This window comes from Salmo trutta, chromosome 20 (genome assembly GCF_901001165.1).
Source record: "Salmo trutta chromosome 20, fSalTru1.1, whole genome shotgun sequence".
Classification (NCBI taxonomy): Eukaryota; Metazoa; Chordata; class Actinopteri; order Salmoniformes; family Salmonidae; genus Salmo; species Salmo trutta.
This window is the reverse complement of record NC_042976.1, coordinates 44,425,227-44,448,970: the sequence shown is the minus strand read 5'-3', so window position 1 is coordinate 44,448,970 and position 23,744 is coordinate 44,425,227. Positions and strand designations below refer to the sequence as shown.

The 23,744-nt window shown below is 43.0% G+C and overlaps 1 protein-coding gene across 1 annotated transcript in view; it reads left to right on the top strand.

Annotated features, from left to right (window-relative positions):
- LOC115156155 (ubiquitin carboxyl-terminal hydrolase 37) overlaps positions 1-23,744 on the top strand; it is a 30,344-nt gene that overhangs the window by 2,576 nt on the left and 4,024 nt on the right. Inside the window, exons 2-20 of the mRNA XM_029703482.1 lie at positions 303-510; positions 3,859-4,024; positions 4,130-4,221; positions 4,325-4,440; positions 4,782-4,859; positions 5,142-5,230; positions 5,322-5,415; positions 5,541-5,696; positions 13,131-13,262; positions 13,677-13,800; positions 13,883-14,100; positions 14,338-14,455; positions 17,118-17,197; positions 17,308-17,472; positions 18,762-18,812; positions 21,595-21,730; positions 21,862-22,078; positions 22,302-22,462; positions 22,756-22,816. Coding sequence (XP_029559342.1) covers positions 337-510; positions 3,859-4,024; positions 4,130-4,221; positions 4,325-4,440; positions 4,782-4,859; positions 5,142-5,230; positions 5,322-5,415; positions 5,541-5,696; positions 13,131-13,262; positions 13,677-13,800; positions 13,883-14,100; positions 14,338-14,455; positions 17,118-17,197; positions 17,308-17,472; positions 18,762-18,812; positions 21,595-21,730; positions 21,862-22,078; positions 22,302-22,462; positions 22,756-22,816 — 2,428 coding nt within the window. The 5' untranslated portion in view covers positions 303-336. The remainder of the gene's footprint in view (positions 1-302; positions 511-3,858; positions 4,025-4,129; positions 4,222-4,324; positions 4,441-4,781; positions 4,860-5,141; positions 5,231-5,321; positions 5,416-5,540; positions 5,697-13,130; positions 13,263-13,676; positions 13,801-13,882; positions 14,101-14,337; positions 14,456-17,117; positions 17,198-17,307; positions 17,473-18,761; positions 18,813-21,594; positions 21,731-21,861; positions 22,079-22,301; positions 22,463-22,755; positions 22,817-23,744) is intronic.

The window sequence follows — 23,744 nt, the reverse complement described above, 5'->3', positions numbered from 1 at the left end:
GTGCTGCACAACAAACAGTAAGTGACTCACAAGGCTCCGGTCTCGTTGTGTGCTTGTAAACAAACACTAAGTGACTGGGGACTACTGGTAATCTCTTTATCGCCTATCGTATTGCACAAGTTGACTGCAGGTATTTACTTAAGTAGCTACACATATTCAAATTTATAATAAAAAAAATCGAAATAGTTTTGACGGTATTGAAAAGCAATCCCGTGGCTATTTCCAAATACCCGGTATACGGTATACCGGTATATAAAAAATATGTCCTTGTTTGCACACAATCTACTTTTCCCTTCCATTAGGTTTATTTGGAGACCACAACCCTGACAATCACTCATGGCAGCTGCAGTGCCCAAGCTCTCCAGCGGAAGCGTTGTCAAAATACGCTACAACAGCATAGACGTGGGCACCACTCGATGGAAGGAGGGAACCTTCGAGGTTCTTGAGAAGGATAACAAAGTCAACCTGTGCCTGAAGTTCAATGCCGGTGGTGCACTCAAAAGTTTCCAGGTAATAGTTTTCCCTATATGTGCTCATTCACCTAACAAAATGGCATGATTACATTGGACTTAAATAGCTGAAATGTTGTATGTTAAGACTGTCTTTTAAGGTACAGTACCAGTCAAAAGTTTGGACACACCGACGCATTCAAGGTTTTTTCTTTATTTGTACTTTTTTCTACATTGTATAATAATAGTGAAGACATCAACTATGAAATAACACATATGGCGGCAGGTAGCCTAGTGGTTAGAGCGTTGGGCCAGTAACTGAAAGGTTACTGAATGAAATCCCTGAGGTGAAAAGGTAAAAAATCTGTCGTCCTGCCCCTGAACAAGGCAGTTAACCCACTGTTCCCCGGTAGGCCGTCATTGAAAATAATAACTTGTTCTTAACTGAATTGCCTCGTTAAAACTTCTTGCGGATCAAATCCTTTTAGCGGGATCGATTTGACAACAGCCAGTGAAAGTGCAGGGCGCCAAATTCAAACAACAGAAATCTCATAATTAAAATTCCTCAAACATACAAGTATTATACACCATTTTTAAAGATAAGATTCTTGTTAATCCAACCACAGTGTCCGATTTCAAAAAGGCTTTACTGCAAAAGCACACCAAACGATTATGTTAGGTCAGGACCTAGTCATAAAAAAACATACAGCCATTTTCCAGCCAAAGATAGGAGTCACAAAAAGCAGAAATAGAGAACATTAATCACTAACCTTTCATGATCTTCATCAGATGGCACTCATAGGACTTCATGTTACACAATAGATGTATGTTTTGTTCGATAAAGTTCATATTTATATCCAAAAATCTCAGTTTACGGTGGCGCGTTATGTTCAGTAATATTTTGCCTCCAAAACCTTCGGTGATTTTGCAGAGAGCCACATCAATTTACAGAAATACTTATCATAAACTTTGATAAAATATACAAGTGTTATGCACAGATTTAAAGATACACTTCTCCTTAATGCAACCGCTGTGTCAGATTTCAAAAAAGATTCACGGCGAAAGCACACCTTGCAATAATCGGAGTACAGTGCTCAGACACCAAAACAAGCCATACAGATACCCGCCATGTTGTGGAGTCAACAGAAGTCAGAAATAGCATTATAAATATTCACTTACCTTTGATGATCTTCATCGGAATGCACTCCCAGGAATCCAAGTTCCACAATAAATGTTCGTTTTGTTCGATAAAGTTAATCTTTATGTCCAAATACCTCCATTTTGTTCGCGCGTTAGGTTCACTATTCCAAATGCACAAGGCGCGCTTACAAAGTCCAGACGAAAAGTACAAAAGTTATACTACAGTTTGTAGAAACATGTCAAACAATGTATAGAATCAATCTTTAGGATGTTTTTATCATAAATCTTCAATAAAATTCCAACCGGACAATTCCTTTGTCTTTAGGAATGAAGAAGAACTCAGCTCGCTCCCAAGGCTGCGCGCGTGACTGAGCTCATGCCTTTTTTCTAGACACCTGATCCCAACAGCTCTTATTCTCGCCCCATTCAGTAGAAGCCTGAAACAACGTTCTAAAGACTGTTGACATCTAGTGGAAGCCTTAGGAAGTGCAATATGACCCCATTTACACTGTATATTGTAAGGGCAATCACTTGAAACACTACAAGCCTCAGATTTCCCACTTCCTGGTTGGATTTTTCTCAGGTTTTCACCCGCCATATGAGTTCTGTTATACTCACAGACATCATTCAAACAGTTTTAGAAACTTGAGTGTTTTCTATCCAAATCTACTAATAATATGCATATCCTAGCTTCAGGGCCTGAGTAGCAGGCAGTTTCCTCTGGGCATGCTTTTCATCCGGACGTGAAAATACTGCCCCTAGCCCAAAGAGGGTTTAAAATGTTAAATTAAAAAATATACATATGGAATCCTGTAGTAACCAAAAAAGTGTTAAACAAATCAATATATATTTTGTATTTGAGATTATTCAAATAGCCACCCTTTTCCTTGAATGACAGCTTTGCACACTCTTGGCATTCTCTTAACCAGCTTCACCTGGAATGCTTTTCCAACAGTCTTGAAGGAGTTCCCACATATGCTGAGCACTTGTTGGCTGCTTTTCCTTCACTGCTGCTTTTCCTTCACTCTGTGGTCCGACTCATCCCAAACCATCCCAATTGGGTTGAGGTCAGGTGATTGTGGAAGCCAGGTCATCTGATGCAGCACTCCATCACTCTCCTTCTTGGTCAACTTGCCCTTACACAGCCTGGAGGTGTGTTGGGTCATTGTCCTGTTGAAAAACAAATGATAGTCCCACTAAGTTCAAACCAGATGGGATGGCATATCACTGCAGAATGCTATGGTAGCCATGCTGGTTAAGTGCCTTGAATTCTAAATAAATCACAGACAGTGTCACCAGCAAAGCACCATCGCACCTCCTCCATGTTTCACGGTGGGAACCACACATGCCTAGATCATCCGTTCACCTACTCTGCATCTCACAAAGACATGGTGGTTGGAACAAAAAATCTAATTTAGACTCCTCAGACTAAATTAGAGATTTACTCCTGTCTAATGTCCATTGCTAATTTCTTGGCCCAAGCAAGTGAGTCCCTTCTTCTTATTGGTGTCCTTTAGTAGTGGTTTCTTTGCAGCAATTTTACCATGAAGGCCTGATTCACGCAGTCTCCTCTGAACAGTTGATGTTGAGATGTCTGCTACTTGAACTCTGTGAAGCATTTATTTGGGCGGAAATCTGAGGTGCAGTTAACTCTAATGAACTTATCCTCTGCAGCAGAGATAACTCTGGGTCTTCCTTTCCTGTGGTGGTCTTCATGAGAGGCAGTTTCATCATAGCACTTGATGGTTTTTGCAACTGCACTTGAAGAAACTTTCAAAGTTTGTGTAATTTTCCAGATTGACAGACCTTCATGTCTTAAAGTAATGATGGACTGTCATTTCACTTTGCTTGTTTGAGCTGTTCTTGCCATAAAATGGACTTGGTCTTTTACCAAATAGGGCTATCTTCTGTATACCACCCCTACCTTTTCACAACACAACTGATTGGCTCAAACGCATTAAGAAAGAAAGAAATTCCACAAATTAACTTTTAACAAGGCACACCTGTTAATTGAAATGCATTCCAGGTGACCACCTCATGAAGCTGGTTGAGAGAATGCCAAGGGTGTGCAAAGCTGTCATCAAGGCAAAGGGTGGCTCCTTTGAACAATCTCAAATATGCATGCTACTTTTGGATCGTTTGGGGTCTCTCGGACCGATGCAGTTTTATCTTTGATGCGTCTCGTTGAAACTTAACATTCCTAATCGGAGCCCATGTATCGAATCGGCTTGATATATATAATGAACATATACTATGTCTATGCTTTCAGCTCAACCATAATGTGAAGAATGTCATGATGCAGTCCATGCACACTATGAGACGAATTGTGGTGTCTCTTAAGGATGGCAGTGTAGTCACCCTTGAGAGAATTCCAACTGCTGTGGCTGAGAAAATGAAAGAATACCTTGAGAAGTTGAAGCAGGGAAAACCAACAGGTAACAATCTATTGGAACTTGTAGATCATTAACTGTTTCTACGAATTTGCATGATTTACTGTGGAACTGGTGTCCTTCTGTTAGACAAGTGTTGTTTTCTTGTAGTTCTAAAGACATCACAGGGAAGTGCAAGCTTCAGTGTGCTCGGGAATCGATCCGTAAAGAACGAGATTAGCCCACCTGGAGGAGAACGACAGGTAAAGAGTTGCTGTAAGAAAGTACCTGTCATTTACAAACATACTGTTCCTGCTTTTTGCTTTTCTGAAAAGATGACTTATTTAACTCTGACTCTTGTTTCAGACAACACCCAGGCGACCCAGTGTGGACAACAGGGAGGAGACGATGCCCCGCAAACCCCTGAGCAGTCCCAGCAGAGTCACCTCCACACCTTCCCGCAGTGGGCTGTCTGAGAACAGGTAGGCAAGCCAGGCCATCCAGGTAGATAAAGCATCACACACTAGCTGCGTCCTGACTCTCCACTCATATTTTCCCCCCTTATTTATTTAACTGGATTGGACTTTTAAATTCACAAGGGGGAGTGAACAAGTGCAGACTTCTGGGTGGGGGGTAGAGAATCCCAACGCACCTCTTCCACCACTCTCTTGTCTCGCTAGCCTTTCTCCTGAGATTGCATTTCTTCATTTGACAGAGGCTTTAGTCTTCATGTGTGCATTGGTCTCATAACCACTCTTAAAGGGACATTTCAAAATGTGTACTTCATATTCGTCATCTTCAGAACCATCTTTTGCCCCTTCAGGATTGAGAAGAGGAAGAGACACCTCACCTCTGACAGCGACCTGACTAAGGACTACCCCAAGGAGAATGACTCATCCAGGTATGACAACGACAATGTTACTTTACCAAGCAAAAGTTTGATTTCACCTCCCTTCCTGTCCATTTAGGCTTATGTCCATGGCGGCCTGGGAGTGTAGCGAGTGGGGGTGAGGGGGTAGGTGTTTTTACAGTCGCCCATGATTTAGCAGCACCGGTTTAGCGTAAAGGGGAAACTGCCATTACAACAGATCAAAACTTTTTGACCAAATTTGCTGTTACTGCACTTTGCCTTTGTAGGGCAGAGTTGTGCACCAGTGAATCTAAACTGTTTCTTGTATCTCAGCAACAACAAGACCATGTCGGACCCCTCCAGGAAGTTTCTGCTGAGCTGCAAAGACAAGCTGAAACAGGTAGAGGAGAACCGCTGCTCTGGTAAGCCCTCGTCATATTGAGATGACCTCCTCCAGACTAGAACTGTGCCGTCTCTAGTCGCCCTGTGATAACTGTCTACCTTTCCCACCAGTTTTACTGGTTCCAGCGCCACTTCAGCCCACGTCATTCTACGGCAGCCGATCGGTGACCAAAGACTACTCCACGAGTCACTCTTTCCTAGACCGGTAAGAGATCTTTTTTTTTTGCACCTTAATTTAACCAGGTTGTCCCATGGATGTTAAGAAAACATTCTTATGCATCGTTAAGATGCTGCCGCACCTTGACTTCTTCTTTGTCGTTCCCTCCACAGGCCATCCAGTACATCCCAGACCACCTCGGCTAAGAGAAGTCTCATGTTACCCAATCACTCGACCCCCTTCAAGAAAGTGCGCCCCATGCTGGACTATGGTGGCTGGAACAAGCCGAGACCATCCACTCTGGCCCAACCCCAGCCTCCACTGCAAGGGTAAGGAGACATCCCAGGGTTATACTGATGATTCTAAAGTTAACTTCCGGAGTCAATGAGGGGCTTTTCTAGTTCTGCCCACCTACCAGTAATGTGTGATTTACTATATCTGTTAATGCTCGTTATGAATTTGCCATTCGGCTGACCCCAATTAGTCAATTGTTTGGTCGATAGGCTGTTGGTCAACCAAGATTTTTTTTGTCAAGCAGTTGCAAATACAATTTAAGGAACATGAGACGCCAGTCCTATTCACACCCATCTCTGTGAACTAATCCATTATGGAGGCCGAGACTAATCCATTGTGGAGGCTGCGTGGATGGCACAGTCCAAGAAGAAGGGGAGTGTGGCTAAGATGCACGTCTCTCTCCAGAATACAGTGGGAGAAAAAAGTATTTGACCCCCTGCTGATTTTGTACGTTTGCCCACTTACAAAGAAATGATCAGTCTATAATTTTAATAGTAGATTTATTTGAACAGTGAGAGACAAAATAACAACAAAAAACGCATGTCAAAAATGTTATAAAATGATTTGCATTTTAATGAGGGAAATAAGTATTTGACCCCTCTGCAAAACATGACTTAGTACTTGGTGGCAAAACCCTTGTTGGCAATCACAGAGGTCAGACGTTTCTTGTAGTTGGCCACCAGGTTTGCGCACATCTCAGGAGGGATTTTGTCCCACTCCTCTTTGCAGATCTTCTAGAAAGTCATTAAGGTTTCGAGGCTGACGTTTGGCAACTCGAACCTTCAGCTCCCACCACAGATTTTCTATGGGATTAAGGTCTGGAGACTGGCTAGGCCACTCCAGGACCTTAATGTGCTTCTTCTTGAGCCACTCCTTTGTTGCCTTGGCTGTGTGTTTTGGGTCATTGCCATGCTGGAATACCCATCCACGACCCATTTTCAATGCCCTGGCTGAGGGAAGGAGATTCTCACCCAAGATTTGACGGTACATGGCCCCGTCCATCGTCCCTTTGATGCGGTGAAATTGTCCTGTCCCCTTAGCAGTAAAACACCCCCAAAGCATAATGTTTCCACCATGTTTGACGGTGGAGATGGTGTTCTTGGGGTCATAGGCAGCATTCCTCCTCCTCCAAACACGGCGAGTTGAGTTGATGTCAAAGAGCTCCATTTTGGTCTCATCTGACCACAGCACTTTCACCAGTTGTCCTCTGAGTCATTCAGATGTTCATTGGCAAACTTCAGACGGGCATGTATATGTATTCTTGAGCAGGGGGACCTTGTGGGCGCTGCAGGATTTCAGTCCTTCACGACGTAGTGTGTTACCAATTGTTTTCTTGGTGACTATGGTCCCTGCTGCCTTGAGATCATTGACAAGATCCTCCCGTATAGTTCTGGGCTGATTCCTCACCGTTCTCATGATCATTGCAACTCCACGAGGTGAGATCTTGCATGGAGCCCCAGGCCGAGGGATATTGACAGTTCTTTTGTGTTTCTTCCATTTGCGAATAATCGCACCAACTGTTGTCACCTTCTCACCAAGCTGCTTGGCGATGGTCTTGTAGCCCATTCCAGCCTTGTGTAGGTCTACAATCTTGTCCCTGACATCCTTGGAGAGCTCTTTGGTCTTGGCCATGGTGGAGAGTTTGGAATCTGATTGATTGCTTCTGTGGACAGGTGTCTTTTTTACAGGTAACAAGCTGTGGTTAGGAGCACTCCCTTCAGCTCGTTACCTGTATAAAAGACACCTGGGAGCCAGAAATCTTTCTGATTGAGAGGGGGTCAAATACTTATTTCCCTCATTAAAATGCAAATCAATTTATAACATTTCTGACATGCGTTTTTCTGGATATTTTTGTTGTTATAGTGTCTCTCACTGTTCAAATAAACCTACCATTAAAATTATAGACTGATCATTTCTTTGTCAGTGGGCAAACGTACAAAATCAGCAGGGGATCAAATACTTTTTTCCCCCACTGTATGCGCTCTCCTGACAATTTGTGTACATTCATTGGTTCTTAACTTCATTGTGTGAATTGTTTGCGTTAGTGTCTATCAATTCTCCATTACATAAATCACCAGTAGTACATTTGCAGTTAATTCCTATATTTTTTCATCTACAATGTTTGTTTGGTTATGGTAATTTCTGTTAATGCATGAAATATATTAGTATTCCAGTCTTTTACTGTTCTCATTGTCGGAGGGGACACATTGTTTGCAGAGAGCACAACCTATGCTACACTTGTGAGAAACAAGTTTGGGTTTATTTCATTCCTTTTACGAGTTTTGTCAATTTAGTTAGTCTTTTGTTTTGAGCGCTCCTGTCAATTTTTAGTAAGCACGCGCACCTGATTACGTATGGAAGTAGGCCTATAGGCTACCTGGCCTGCGCGCACATTTTGGCGCATAAATATGCCCATTTGGGGATCTGATAGTATTTCTGATTGACTTAATGCACCACCACTAATGAGCTGTGGAGCTTCTCAAAGTAATGTTTTCTCAACCTCGAACAGCAAGCAGTCTGTTTTTATATCTATTGAGAATGACAATAGTTCCTCTATGTAAACTCAGCAAAAAAAGAAACGTCCTCTCACTATCAACTGTGTTTATTTTCAGCAAACTTAACATGTGTAAATATTTGTCTGAACATAACAAGATTCAACAACGGAGACATAAACTGAACCAGTTCCACAGACGTGCGACTAACAGAAATTGAATAATGTGTCCCTGAACAAAGCCCCCTCCTTTGTTCAGGGACACATTATTCCATTTCTGTTAGTCACATGTATGTGGAACTGGTTCAGTTTATGTCTCCGTTGTTGAATCTTGTCAAAATCAAAAGTAAGTCAGTGTCTGGTGTACCACTAGCTGCATTAAGTACTGCAGTGCATCTCCTCATGGACTGCACCACATTTTCCAGTTCTTGCTGTGAGATGTTACCCTACTCTTCCACCAAGGCACCTGCAAGTTTCTGGGGGGAATGGCCCTCACCCAACAATCCCAGGCCTGCTCAATGGGATTGAGATCCGGGCTCTTCGCTGGCCATGGCAGAACACTGACATTCCTGTCTTGCAGGAAATCACGCACAGAATGAGCAGTATGGCTGGTGGCATTGTCATGCTGGAGGCTCATGTCAGTATGAGCCTGCAGGAAGGGTACCACATGAGGGAGGAGGATGTCTTCCCTGTAACGCACAGCGTTGAGATTGCCTGCAATGACAACAAGCTCAGTCCGATGCTGCTGTGACACACCAGACCATGACGGACCCTCCACCTCCAAATCGATCCCGCTCCAGAGTACAGGCCTCGGTGTAACGCTCATTCCTTCGATGATAAACGCAAATCCGACTATCACCCCTGGTGAGACAAAACCGCGACTCATCAGTGAAGAGCACTTTTTGCCAGTCCTGTCTGGTCCAGCGATGGTGGATTTGTGCCCATAGGCGACGTTGTTGCCGGTGATGCCTGGTGAGGGCCTGCCTTACAACAGGCCTACAAGCCCTCAGTCCAGCCTCTCTCAGCCTGTTGCGGACAGTCTGAGCACTGATGGAGGGATTGTGCGTTCCTGATGTAACCCCGGCAGTTGTTGTTGACATCCTGTACCTGTTCCGTAGGTGTGATGTTCCGATCCTGTGCAGGTGGTGTTACACGTGGTCTGCCACTGCGAGGACGATCAGCTGTCCGTCCTGTCTCCCTGTAGCGCTGTCTTAGGCGTCTCACAGTACGGACATTGCAGTTTATTGCCCTGGCCACATCTGCAGTCCTCATGCCTCCTTGCAGCATGCCTAAGCCACGTTCATGCAGATGAGCAGGGACCCTGGGCATCTTTCTTTTGGTGTTTTTCAGAGTCAGTAGAAAGGCCTCTTTAGTGTCCTAAGTTTTCATAACTGTGACCTTTAATTGTCTACCGTCTGTAAGCTGTTTGTCTTAATGACCGTTCCACAGGTGCATGTTCATTAATTGTTTATGGTAAATTGAACAAGCATGGCAAACAGTGTTTAAACCCTTTACAATGAAGATCTGGGAAGTTATTAGGATTTTTACGAATTATCTTTGAAAGACAGGGTCCTGAAAAGGGGACGTTTCTCTTTTTGCTGAGTTTATTTGAAAAAATCTTTCCAGCTCTCTCCTTTTTCAATAACCACTCAGCATTAAAGGAAAAAATATAATGATCTGATCCAGTGGAAGTGTCATAAAATAGGCCTACCTGATTATTTCTTATCCCTTATGCAAAGAGCTTACAGCTGTGTCTGTCCCGAGCTCACTGGCACGGGAAACTCGGAAGGCCCAGAATATCTTACGCAATTTTGCTAGCATGTGCTTTGGGTCAGACCCAAGTTAATAGTTGATACAATGTTTAAAGTTTGTTGCAGACAGGCCATGGGTAGCCAATGTGATTTATTCCTATCAGGATATTTTCAACCTGCAGGCTGCACTGTTTTTATTTGTTGGCGTATGTAGGCAATTGTTTTTACGTAGTTGGCAGTATAAGTAACTTTTTAGGTTTGTATAATTTTCATTTGGTTACAAGTTTGATTAACCACATGACAATGATTGAGATACGAAGACATTATAAATTAAATTAAACTGTTCCATGAAAGAACTGGCACGCAGATTGGTAGAAATCTTAAAATAGATTGGCATTCCACATGATAATGGTGCCGACTCCTCATGTAGGCTATTACTGGCAACTTCGGGAGAGTAACGGCAGAGTCTGCGAAAGCCAGCAGAAATGGGAGGAGGATGGTAAGGTTCAGGTTAAGATTTTATTATTCTGGCGATCATGTTCTCTGGCTCCCTCTTAAGTCATTTGACTTATTTCATCAGAGTGCGCTTAACCCCTGTAGACTCGATTTGACGCACCGGTCAGTCTAAGTAACGTAATACAATCCCCATCAAAATCTGTCAGTTTAACCTAGCGATATCTATTTTTGCATTGGATCAGTCTCAATCCGCCAATGTCGCCCTTCCACATCTGCAGTGAAAGGTGGCATAGCTAGAGCAGTGTTTGTCAGACCACGAGACAAACATCTGTAGCATCCTAACTAGACCACTGTGGAAAGGGTAGACTCAAACGAACACGATGGCGGTCTCTGTTTTGCTCTACGACCACAGACAAGTGTCAGGGGACTCGTCTGAAGTCCATAGTGTCGATGTGCCAACTTCTGTTTGTAGCGTCCGAACCGTTCAGGCTACAAACTGTGACCCCACTGTGGAAAGGTGAGATTCTCTGTTTTGCTTTATGACCCCAAGTGTCACGGGACTTGTCTGAAGGTAACCAGCACCAGTATTAAAAAAAATGAATGTAAGTATGAAGGTTGTTTTTGTTACCTACCACAAAAATATGTTTAATATGTGTAAAATAATAATATATTTTTTTTAAAGTGCCTTTGGAAAGTATTAGTTTTCAAAATGTTTTGTTACATTACAGCCTTGTTCTAAAAGGGAGTAAATTAAAATAATTCCTCAGATCTACACACAATACCCTATAATGAAAGCAAAAGATGTCTTTTTTGTTGTTGTAAATGTCTTAAAAATAAACAACAAACCTTATTTACATAAGTATTCAGACCCTTTGCTATGAGACTCGAAATTGAGCTCCGGTGCATCCTGTTTCCATTGATCATCCTTGAGATGTTTCTTCAAATTGATTGGAGTCCACCTGTGGTAAATTCAATTGATTGGACATGATTTGGAAAGGCACACACCTTTCTATATAAGATCCCACAGTTGACAGTGCATGTCGGAGCAAAAACCAAGCCATGAGGTCAAAGGAATTGTCCTTAAAGCACCGAGACAAGATTGTGTTGAGGCACAGATCTGGGGAATGTTACCAACAAATGTCTGCGTTACCAAAAAATGTCTGCAGCATTGAAGGTCCCCAAGAACAGAGGCCTCCATCATTCTTAAATGGAAGAAGTTTGGTACCATCAAGACTCTTCCTAGAGCTGGCCACCCGGCCAAACTGAGCAATCGGGGGAGAAGGGCTTTGGTCAGGGAGGTGACTAAGAACTCAATGGTCTCTGACAGAGCTCTAGAGTTCCTCAGTGGTGATGGTTGAACCTACCAGAAGGACAACCATCTCTACAGCATACCACCAATCAGGCCTTTATGGTAGAGTGGCCAGACAAGCCACGCCTCAGTAAAAGGCACATGACAGCCTGCTTGGAGTTTGCCAAAAATCTCTGGTCTGATGAAACCAAGATTGAACTCTTTGGCCTGAATTCCAAGCGTCACATCTGGAAGAAACCTGGCACCATCCCTATGGTGAAGCATGGTGGTGGCAGCATCATTCTGTGGGGATGTTTTTCAGCGGCAGGGACTGGGAGACTAGTCAGGAGCGAGACAAACATGAACGGAGCACAGAGATCCTCAATGAAACCTGGAGTGAAGGTTCACCTTCCAACATGACAACGACCCTTACCACACAGCCAAGACAACGCAGGAGTGGCTTCGGGACAAGTCTCGATGTCCTTGAGTGGCCAAGCCAGAGTCCGGACTTGAACCCGATCGAACATCTCTGGAGAGACCTGAAAATAGCTGTGCAGCGACACTCCCCATCCAACCTGACAGAGCTTGAGAGGATCTGCAGAGACAAATGGGAGAAACTACCAAAATGCAAGTGTGCCATGCTTGTAGCGTCATATCCAAAAAGAATCGAGGCTGTAGTCGCTGCCAAAGGTGCTTCAACAAAATACTAAGTAAATGGTCTGAATACTTATGTAAATGTGATATTTCCGTTTTTTGTTTTTTTTACTAAATTGGCAAACATTTCTAAAACCTGTTATTGCTTTGTCATTATGGGATATTGTGTCTCGATTGATGGGGGGAAAAAACTGTTTAATATATTTTAAAATAAGGCTGTAACCTAACATGGAAAAAGTCAAGGGTTCTGAATCCTTTTTGAAGGCACTGTTATATCATGAGCTTTCTTATCTCCCAGATATAGGACAAACACTTCAAAACCTTGTTTCTGATTTTATTTTGAATGTCTTTTTTGCCATTTTATGGATGTTACTCAATGTAGTTCTCTGGGTTATAGTAGTATGTTTTTATATTAAAAACATAAAAAATCGGGATATCTAAAGGGGTCCTTGATATTCTATAATCAAATGGCTAAATGATCCATAGTATGACCATCTCAAAACAATTCCATATGTCACCTTTGAACCCATCCCCCCCACCCCCCAACGGCATAGACTCTTAAGAATTTAAAGCATCAAAGCTTAATACATATAGTTGATTTTATTAAAACACACAGGGTGTGTCTAAATGAAAAAAATACACACACAAGAATGTCAGCTAATTGATTGGTCGAAAGAAGACATTTCGGTCAACAAAGATTTTTTTGTTGTCGCTTACAGCCCTAATGTGCCGAAGCAGATACTTTCAGTTTAAAACATGTCTTTTCACCAGTGGTTGTGGTACATAACTGTAAGTATAACTCCATCTTTCTCTAACCTCTTTGCTGCAGATTCTCCAACCTGGGCAACACGTGTTACATGAACGCCATCCTGCAGTCTCTCTTCAGCCTGCCGTCGTTCTCCAATGACCTGCTGAAGCAGGGAATCCCATGGAAGAAGGTCCCCGCCAACGCCCTACTCAGGTAGCCTACTGTTACTGCAGTCACCCTTTGTTTTAGATTTTAGTCATTTAGCAGATGCTCTTATCCAGAGCGACTTACAGGAGTGAGTGCACACATTTTTGTACTGGTCCCCTATGGGAATCGAACCCACAACCCTGGCATTGCAAGCTACACAGGATGACTCTTCAGCTAACCCCAGAACTGGATATAGGAAACTGTCACTCGTTCAATAAATTCCTCAACTGTTATCATCTTATTTCTCCTTCTATTAAACACTGTTGAGAATATTTCCACTTTAACGCACCCTTTTAAAAGCTGTTTTTGTTTAGGTGGCTTAGTGATTTCATGTCTATGACTCAATATTTCTCTTAACTGCTCAGCTGACTTGTACCTGCCCTGCACCCTCACTGACCCTCCTCTCTGTTGTGTGTGCAGACGCTTTGCCCACTTGCTGGCCAAGAAGGACATCTCATGCCCCGAGGTAAAGAAAGACCTGCTGAGGAGAGTGAAGAGTTCCATCTCCTCCACAGCCGAGCGCTTCTCTGGATACATGCAGAACGTAAGACCTAGAATATTTGCACCACAACCATTTTGGCTCTTTTGTAGCTCTGTATACTTACACCCCCCCCCCCCCCCCCCAGGACGCCCATGAGTTCCTGAGCCAGTGCCTGGACCAGCTTAAGGAGGACATGGAGAAGGTGAACAAGAGCTGGAAGAGCGACTCGGCGGCATGGGACGAGGCCTCCCAGCAGGCGGTCGCGGTCAGGCCTGGGGAGGAGGCGGACACCTCACACACCTACACCTGCCCCGTGGTGGTCAACATGGAGTTTGAGGTGCAGCACACCATCACCTGCAAAGGGTGAGTGAATCATCACCTTCTCAGACTGTGGATTTCTGGGTGGTACATCTCTTCCCTGATGGAAAATAAAATAATGGATGTGTATTAGACATCCTAGATTTAGCTTTTAAGAGTCCTTTCCTTTAGCTTTTATGGTATTACCTTTCCTAAGCATATGAAGTTGTCATAAAGACTGACTGAATGTCATGTTATTAACAACAAATCATGAAAAAAGGTTGTGCTATTGTGTGGTTTCAGCTGTGGAGAAGTAGTGACCAAGCGGGAGCAGTTCAACGACCTGTCCATTGACCTGCCTCGCAGGAAGAAGACCATCCCTCTCCGGTCCATCCAGGACTCTCTGGACCTCTTCTTCAGGGTGCGTGTCCACTGTCCCCAAAAACCACCAGACTAGCTCCCTGTCCAAATATACTGTGTATCGACTAGGGCTGTGGCGGTCATGAAATTTCGTCAGCTGGGCATTGTCAAGCAATTAACTGCCAGTCTCACGGTAATTGACCGTTAATTAACATGAACACATTTAGCATCTCCTGGCTTCCACACACAGCCTACAAGCCACTGATGCAGACCTTTGGAACATCTACATTTTAAAAAGTCTAATAAATTCATGTAACATGGGCTTCACTTTCACAATAAATCCATTATTTATTTTAGACTGGTCTAAAGAAACATGATATGAAGAAAATGTAGTCCATTTCAGAAGAACAGAATAGCACACTCTGTGTTGTCCTTATCTGGCTTTGCCATATGGCCGTGGGCTATCTCATTTAGCAGACATTTTCTTAGAATTCCGTGCCATTATTTTATAATGTTTTATAGTATGAAGAATACAATTGAACAAAGCTGAAATTTTCTCCAAACCGGTTTGTGGGAGTGCGCACATTCTATGTTGAGCGGTTAAAGAAACAGGTACTCCTATAAGCTTAATTTAGTTATTTATGTAACTTTAGTTGTTCTACAAACGTTGGGCTCTATGTTTATATTTTTTAGACATTCTAAGGCTGCATGATGCGACTCTAATGATGATTTGAAAAAAGTCACATGAAAGGCATGAGCTCTGCTTTGTTTTTTGTGCAGGCTGTTCACACTTCATCAGTCTCTTATTCACAATTTGACAAGCACTTGATAATGCCTTAGATTTCCCAGCGGTATCCCCTTTGTTTGGCCGTATTGCCCCCTAAAGAAATCCATGCCTTTTGCGGCCAGTGGCCGTTGTGCCCTTGGGCTGAATATAATCATTTGAATTTCCTTCTCCCTGTGTGCTCTGAAGCACCTCTCACTCACATGGATCTCCGTCATGTGATCGGGTCTATACAATTCCGAGGTTCATATTAAAGCTATTGGAAGAACTGTCTACATTTGTCAGCCAACAAGATGAGTAGGACTAACAAATAGCAAAAGCACTAGCCTATGTCGATCTACCATCTCTTATAGTACAGAACTTGACCTATTATATTCTGTGCAAGAAATAAATATTCACAACATTGTCTGGGACACTTGTGGGATGCGATAGATCCCAAATTAATACAACCACTAGCATAACAATATTTTTACACAATGAGGCTGATGCAACAGATCAGAATGTTTAGCTTAAAATGTGATAGCCTAATAGTTTATTTCTTCACATTTATAAGCGCAGCAAGCAGTAGGCTATAAGCGCGAATGTTCCATTAGCGGGAAAACACTATCAAAAGTGACCACAAATGTGATTATGCGAGTAATGCTTTTATTATAAAGGTACACTTTTATGGTAAATTATCGTCCCCAAACTTGAAACTCGCGGGCCGCTTATATATGCCAGTTAGGCTCTATGCCCCTTGTAAAGCAGATTAATGTGCTTAATTTTAATAAGTTATTTGGTCACTTTAGTTGTGATACAAACCTTACCAAACATATAGGTCTATGGGCTAGGCTATATGAGGTGTGGGACTATGATTTAAAGAAGTCGCAAAAAAAGGTATGCATTGTTTCTTGCCTTACGCTGGGCATCATTCACAAGTGATAATATATTATTCACAAGTGATCGACTAATTTTGTCACCCATCAGACTATTCTTGATTTAATCTTGTCTTTACATATACTAAATAAAATGTGAAATTTGATTTAGAATGGACCATTATCATGCACCTGTCTCAAAACAGGGGCAGGGGGAAAAATACATCTATGCACTTAAATAGCAAATGGAGGACTCTTTTTCCCATGGTTCATTTTCATGCCAGCCAGGTAGGCTATACTTGTAAAGACGAGCAATGTGCTTAATATTAAGAAAGTTGAGATATAAATATAGTAGGCCTAGCCTATAGAAAGCTGATGGGATCCTCTTTTAAGTAGAGGCCATCACTCTGTTTTCGCACGCAATTTCATAGCCTATAGAAATGTTGCGCAACATGCTCTCATGAAGTGTTTGATTAGATTTTCTTTTACATTTGCATTGAGTGCTGAGTACAAGGCAGTTAGTCATTAGTAGCCTGCCAAACTTGCTATCAGCAGCATCAGCGCTTGGAGACTCCCAATTACTGTGACTGCCTTCATGACTCGTGACCGCCGGTGTGGCAGTAATAGGGTCACCGTAACAGCCCCAATGTCAACTCACTAAAGCATGGGTGACCAACTTTTATATCAAAAACCAAACACAACAAATTGGGTGGGAGGGATATACTCAAAATACTTTTAAAATGACTAAAAGCAAATCGAAACTGTGAAGAAATAATGGAGCTACAGTCACCGTTTCTTGACTGTGTCCAGCTCACTAATAATCACCGAAATGAAAGCTAGACAGTCGGGAGCATCAAATTCCAAAAATGAAGGATAAAGGATCATTTTTTTTCGCAAATTTTGACGCCAAGGAAATGTAACTAGTTTTCAATGTGGCTCTCCGGACCTCGTTGAAGAACGAATGTGGCCCTCGAGGCAAACAGGGTTTGAACCCCACCCCCCCCTGCACTAAATGCAATGAAACAGTTAACCTAGTATCCTAATAGGAAGTGGATGAGTTGAATGCGTGTTGATGTGTGTTCCAGATGGAGGAAATCGAGTATTCTTGTGAAAAGTGCAGCAGGAAAGCGGCGACAGTGACTCATAAATTCAGCCGACTCCCCAGGTATGCCTGTTTGTCTACAACAGTGACCTGATGTTGAAGTGAATGAGAAGTGGTATGAGGTTCACCAGAACCCTAAATCCATTCCTTTCTGTTGTTTCCCCCCCATGTAGAGTTCTTATCTTGCACCTGAAGCGCTACAGCTTCAACGCCCAGCTGTCACTAAACAGTAAGCTGGGCCAGCAGGTGATGATTCCCCGCTATCTCACACTGCTGTCCCACTGCACAGACACTACGCAGCCCCCCCTCAGCCTAGGCTGGAGCGCACATGGAACCATGTAAGAAACACACCCCACAATGAAAATTATCCAACGTTTGTTGCATAATTATATAATTTTACCAGGGCTTGGCATACATTTTTGTACTCCACATTTTTTGGGGTGTTTGTAACACTTTGGGTCAAAAAGGTAACTGAAAATTGTTGTATGATGCAAGGCACCACTTTACAAAATAAAATGTGTTATTAGGCCTGTTACAGTGCCATCAGAAAGTATTCACACCCCTTGACTTGTTCTAAATTTTGTTACAACCTAAATTCTAAATGGATGAAATCAATTATTTTCCTCATCAATCTATACGCAATACCCCATGAAAACATGTTTTTAGATATGTTTGCAAATGTATTGAAAATTAAATACAGAAATCTCATTTATATAAGTATTCATATCCCCTGAGTCAATACTTTGTAGAAGCACGTTTGGCAGCAATTACAGCTGTGAGTCTTTCTGGGTAAGTCTCTTAAGAGCTTTCCACACTGTATTGTCAACATTTGCCCATTATTCTTAAAACATTTTTTTTCAAGCTCTGTCAAATTGGTTGTTGAACATTGCTAGACCACCATGTTCAGGTCTTGCCATATTTGTTTTTAAATCAAATGGCTAAAGTAGCCTACTTCAAAGCAAGGGAGCTGTTTATTGATAACATCCTTTCAGGGGAGATCTATTGACAGCATGGGAGACATTACTAAATTCTCCATTAGGATTATCTAAGAATACATTTTAAAGTTGTCAGAATGACATGCCCAATGTTGAACAGAGGGGAATCCCAGCTTTCCAATGGTGTCAGAGACTTTTACAGCCGGAGTAACCATTGATTTATTAACGCGCCCGTTGATCAACTGTGTGTCGCCATTTGTAGTTATGGTGGCGTATTTAGGACATTGGACATGACAATTCCATTAATACATGATAATAGTTAACTACCGAGAACTATCCAGTCTACACAATAGGTGTTGAATTGGCTAACTAGTTGGTCTGTCATTATTTTGTAGCCTTACCTAGCACACATACAGTTGATGCACACACCCATGACTTTTCCAGGGTTTTTCTTGTCAAAACCTGTTTGCTGACTGAAAATGTGCTATAACTGTGCACGTAACTCACTAATTGGCAAGGATTAGAAATAAATGTGCACACGTGGCTACACACATCTGTTCTTTGATCTCAATAGCACATCTCGCCAAAGGGATTATTGAAAGACCACTCTGCCTGCCAATGCAATACAATCCTACTCCAATGTGCTCTGCAGAAATTAAATTACCTTACCACACCCTGTTTGTTTTGTACAGGGCACGAACACTGAAGGCTTCCCAGTTGGTGAACTCCTCCTCACTACTTTGGTAAGCCACTCATTCAACCCCTCTCTAACACTATGGTATCACTTCCACACACTTCCAGCCCATGGACACCAATCATGTTTACAGTAGGTCTCTTGTTTCCTTGATGGGAACATTGTGTAGATCAGCGGTTCCCAAACTTTTCCATTCCGGGGACTACCAAATCACCGGCAAACTCTTGAGGACCACATTCCAGGAATGGCGGAATTTAACAAAGTATCTTGGCGGTCAAATTTAGAGTACATTTTTATCAGTAAATGTAACTTATTATTAATAGTTGTATTAATATTATTATTATTGTAAGATGGTATAGAATCAGCTTGATCCCCTCTGTCGTAGATGTTTGGACCTTCTTTTTTGATATTTTCAGTGGTATTGTTAACAAACATGAAGGTTCGGCCCCTGGTTCGACCGTGATCATGCAAAGTTACTCCACCTCAAGAATTGCATTTGGTGAAAGGCTCGGCACATGCATGTTCAGGCAAATGAGAAATAAGTGCACTCAGGCTACCCGGAAGGCCAAAGTTAGTTACTTTAAGGAGCAGTTCTCTCTCTGTGGGTCTAACCCCAAAAAGTTCTGGAAAACGGTTAAAGACCTGGAGAATAAACCCTCCTCCTCACAGCTGCCCATGTCCCTTAATGTTGATGATGTGGTTGTTACTGACAAGAAGCACATGGCTGAGCTCTTTAATCACCACTTCATTAAGTCAGGATCCCTGTTTGACTCAGCCATGCCTCCTTGCCCGTCCAACATTTCCTCATCTCCCACCCCTTCTAATGCGACTCTACCCGATGCTTCTCCCTCTTTTTTCCCCTGCCCCGCTACAAAGTTTCTCCCTGCAGGCAGTCACTGGGTCCGTGGTGCTAAAGGAGCTCCTTAAACTTGACCCCAAAAAAACATCTGGGTCAGATGGTTTAGACCTTTTCTTCTTTAAGGTTGCTGCCCCTATCATCGCCAAGCCTATCTCCAACCTTTTTAACCTGTCTCTCCTTTCTGGTGAGGTTCCCATTGCTTGGAAGGCAGCCAAGGTTCGTCCTTTATTTAAAGGGTGAGATCAAGCAGATCCTAACTGTTATAGACCTATTTCTATTTTGACCTGTTTATCAAAATGTTGTAAGAATTGTCAATAATCAACTGACTGACTGACTTGATGTCTATAGTATTCTCTCTGCTATGCAATCTGGTTTCCGCTCAGGTTATGGATGTGTCACTGCAACCTTAAAGGTCCTCAATGATGTCACCATTGCTTGATTCTAAGCAATGTTGTGCTGCTATTTTTATTGACTTGGCCAAGCTTTTGATACGGTAGACCATTCCATTCTTGTGGGCCGGCTAAGGAGTATTGGTGTCTCTGAGGGGTCTTTGGCCTGGTTTGCTAACTACCTCTCTCAAAGAGTGCAGTCTATAACGTCAGAACATCTTCTTTCTCAGCCACTGCCGGTCACCAAGGGAGTACCCCAAGGCTCAATCCTAGGCCCCACGCGTTTTTTCCAATTTACATCAAAAACAGCTCGGGCAGTAGGAAGCTCTCTCATCCATTTATATGCAGATGATAGTCTTATACTCAGCTGGCCCCTCCCCGGATTTTGTGTTAAATGCTCTCCAACAAAGCTTTCTTTACCCTTAACCTAATTCTGAACCCCTCCAAAACAAAGGTCATGTGGTTTGGTAAGAAGAATGTCCCTCTCCCCACAGGTGTGATTACTATCTCTGAGGGTTTAGAGCTTGAGGTAGTCACCTCATACAAGTACTTGGGAGTATGGCTAGACAGTGCACTGTCCTTCTCTCAGCACATATCAAAGCTGCAGGCTAAAGTTAAATCTAGACTTGGTTTCCTCTATCATAATCGCTCCTCTTTCATCCCAGCTGCCAAACTAACCCTGATTCAGATGACCATCCTACCAATGCTAGATTGTGGAGACATAATTTAAAGATTGGCAGGTAAGGGAGCTCTCGATGGCCGAATGGTTCTTTACCATTCGGCCATCAGATTTGCCACCAATGCTCCTTATAGGACACATCACTGCACTCTATACTCATCTGTAAACTGGTCATCTCTATACCCGTCACAAGACCCACTGGTTGATGGTTATTTATAAAACCCTCTTAGGCCTCACTACCCCGTATTTGAGAGCTCTACTGCAGCCCTCATCCTCCACATACAACACCCGCTCTGCCAGTCACGTTCTGTTAAAGGTCCCCAAAGCACATACATCCCTGGGTCGCTCATCTTTTCAGTTCACTGCAGCTAGCGACTGAAACGAGCTGCAACAAACACTCAAACTGGACAGTTTTATCTCAATCTCTTAATTCAAAGACTCAATCATGGACACTCTTACTGACAGTTGCGGCTGCTTTGAGTAATGTGTTGTTGTCTCTACCTTGTCCTTTGTGCTGTTGTCTGTGCACAATAATGTTTGTACCATGTTTTGTTGCTACCATGCTGTGTTTTTGTCTTAGTTCTCTCTTTATGTAGTGTTGCGTTGTCTCTTGTTGTGATGTGTGTTTTGTCCTATTTTTTATCCCAGCCCCCGTCCCCGCAGGAGGCCTTTTGCCTTTTGGTAGGCCGTCATTGTAAATAAGAATTTAAGACTTGCCTCGTTAAATAAAATACATTGTTATTACAATTTGCATTGTGTAAAGTAATTATAAATTACAAAATTAGATTCTAAAAATAAATGAAAAAATTTTTGGACCACCTGCAATACCTCCGGTCCACAGGTTGAAAACCACTGGTGTAAATGTTTGGATCTTCTAACCACTGTCTTTATTTCCTTCCCCCAGGAAAGTGTCTCTGAAGGCGGGGGGCAGCTCCAGCAGTATCCTGGTGGACTCTGACAGCGAGGAGGAGCTGAGCCGGAAGGCAGTGAGCCGCAAGCGACTCCTCAGTGACTGTCTGCCTGACGACAAAGCAGAGGAGGTAGGGGGACTGGGGGGTGAAATTAGTTACAACAACTTAACCACTGACACATGCAGGGCCAGGTTGAAAGAATACTGTGGGTTTAGGTCCGGTGTGTCATGGTGGGCTCTGGTTGTTGTGTTTCGGTCCAGCGAGGCGTCCAACACACAGACGCGTCAGACATCAACGATGAGGCGATGCTGGCGGTAGTGCTAGAGATGAGTTGTCAAGACACTGGTCTCTCCTGCCCCGCCCCTGAGGACGAGCCAACCAGCAGCCCCGACACGGGCTTCGGAGACACCGACCCCGACACCCAGGAGTCAAACTACCACCCAGACCTGCTGGAGACGGACAACAAACCGTCTGCAGGTAACCACGACACACACACACCCCAGCCAGGAGAGACGGGGAAGTGTAGGCTTAAACAGACTACACACCAAAACAACTCTCTGTAGTTACTAGATGTCCATTATGAAATTTGTGAAATTGTAATTCCCTTGAACTATCCTATACTAAGTCATGAAGACCATGGACTGTTTTGAAATGTGCGTTTCACCAACCCTTGCGCAACAGAGTGTATCTGTGTGTGTAGATGTGCTGGACTCCCTGGACCTGACCATGGACGAAAACAAGGAAAACCAGACACCTGAGGGGGTGCAGGGGGAGCTGGACTGGGTGCAGCAGTATAGCCTGGAGCAGGAGCGGGAGGAGCAGGAGCTGCAGCAAGCCCTGGCCCAGAGCCTGCAGGAGCATGTAAGACCCCCAACACACTAGGCCATTACATAGAGAGACCTATACAGCTCTACCCTTTGACATTTTACTGTTGGATAAATCTGGTGTTGGTGGTTCACCAATGTTTTTGTAATGTAGGCTAATCTTCCCTCAGCTTGTTTTGGTGAATACCCAAAATGGGTTTTAAGCTCTGACCCACCAACTTTATATAATGTCAACTAGGTGTCTACTTGACCCTGTATCCAGCAATGCTGCCTTGTTGCACCATCACAATACAATCCAGTGACATTTTAAATTTGTGGTATGTCCTACAGGAAGCCCAAGAGATGAGGGAGGACGACGACCTCAAGAGAGCCACAGAGCTCAGCCTGCAAGGTACAGCATAGACACTGGTACCCCTTTTTAAGCATATACTCAGCTTCACAAAAGAAAAGTAGTGTGTGTGTGTTTACACCAGGGGTTGGAATCAGTTCCGGTGTTCCGACCAGAAAATACGTTCTGAACCGGTTTGAACCAATAAATAAAAAAAGTAGCTGTTCATATAGGTCAGGGATGGGCAACTTTGATAGGAGTGGGGGCCACACACTCTGAACTCATCATGAGGGGCTGTAGTTGCCCCCCACACACACACACTGCGAGCAAAACATTTTAGTGGCCCACCTCTTGACAGCGGAGAGACTTAAGTTTTAGAGTTCGTTTCGTGCAATTTTCCACGTTTTGTCATAGTGTAGAGAGAAATATTTGCAGTTTTAATATGGTATCTGAGTGAGACTAACAAAATCAATGGGGGGGGCCCCTGGCCGATAATTTGACTGTGATAATAAGTTTAGTTTAGCGGCCAGCAATCTAATTTACCAATCTGAAAACATTTAGCTGACATGGGCTAATTGACTGACTATCAGTGACAGACAGACATAACGATAGAGAAACTGCTGATTCACAACCAAATTTCTAAATTGCACCTTGTGTATTCTACTATTCTAACTTGCAACAAACAGTAAGTTGAGTTGAATTTGATCCGAGGGCCTCTAAAAAGGTTGCCTGCTGGCCGCATGCCGGCAGTTGCCCATCCCTGATCAGTGGTGGAAATTGTCATACTTGAGTAAAAGTAAAGATATCTTAATAGAAAATGACTCAAATGAGAGTCACCCAGTAAAATCCTATTTAAGTAAAAGTCTAAAAGTATTTGGTTTTAAATATACTTAAGTATCAAAAGTAAATGTAATTTCTCAAATATACTTCAGTATCAAAAGTATAAATCATTTCCAATTCCTTATATTAGGCAAACTAGACGGCACCATTT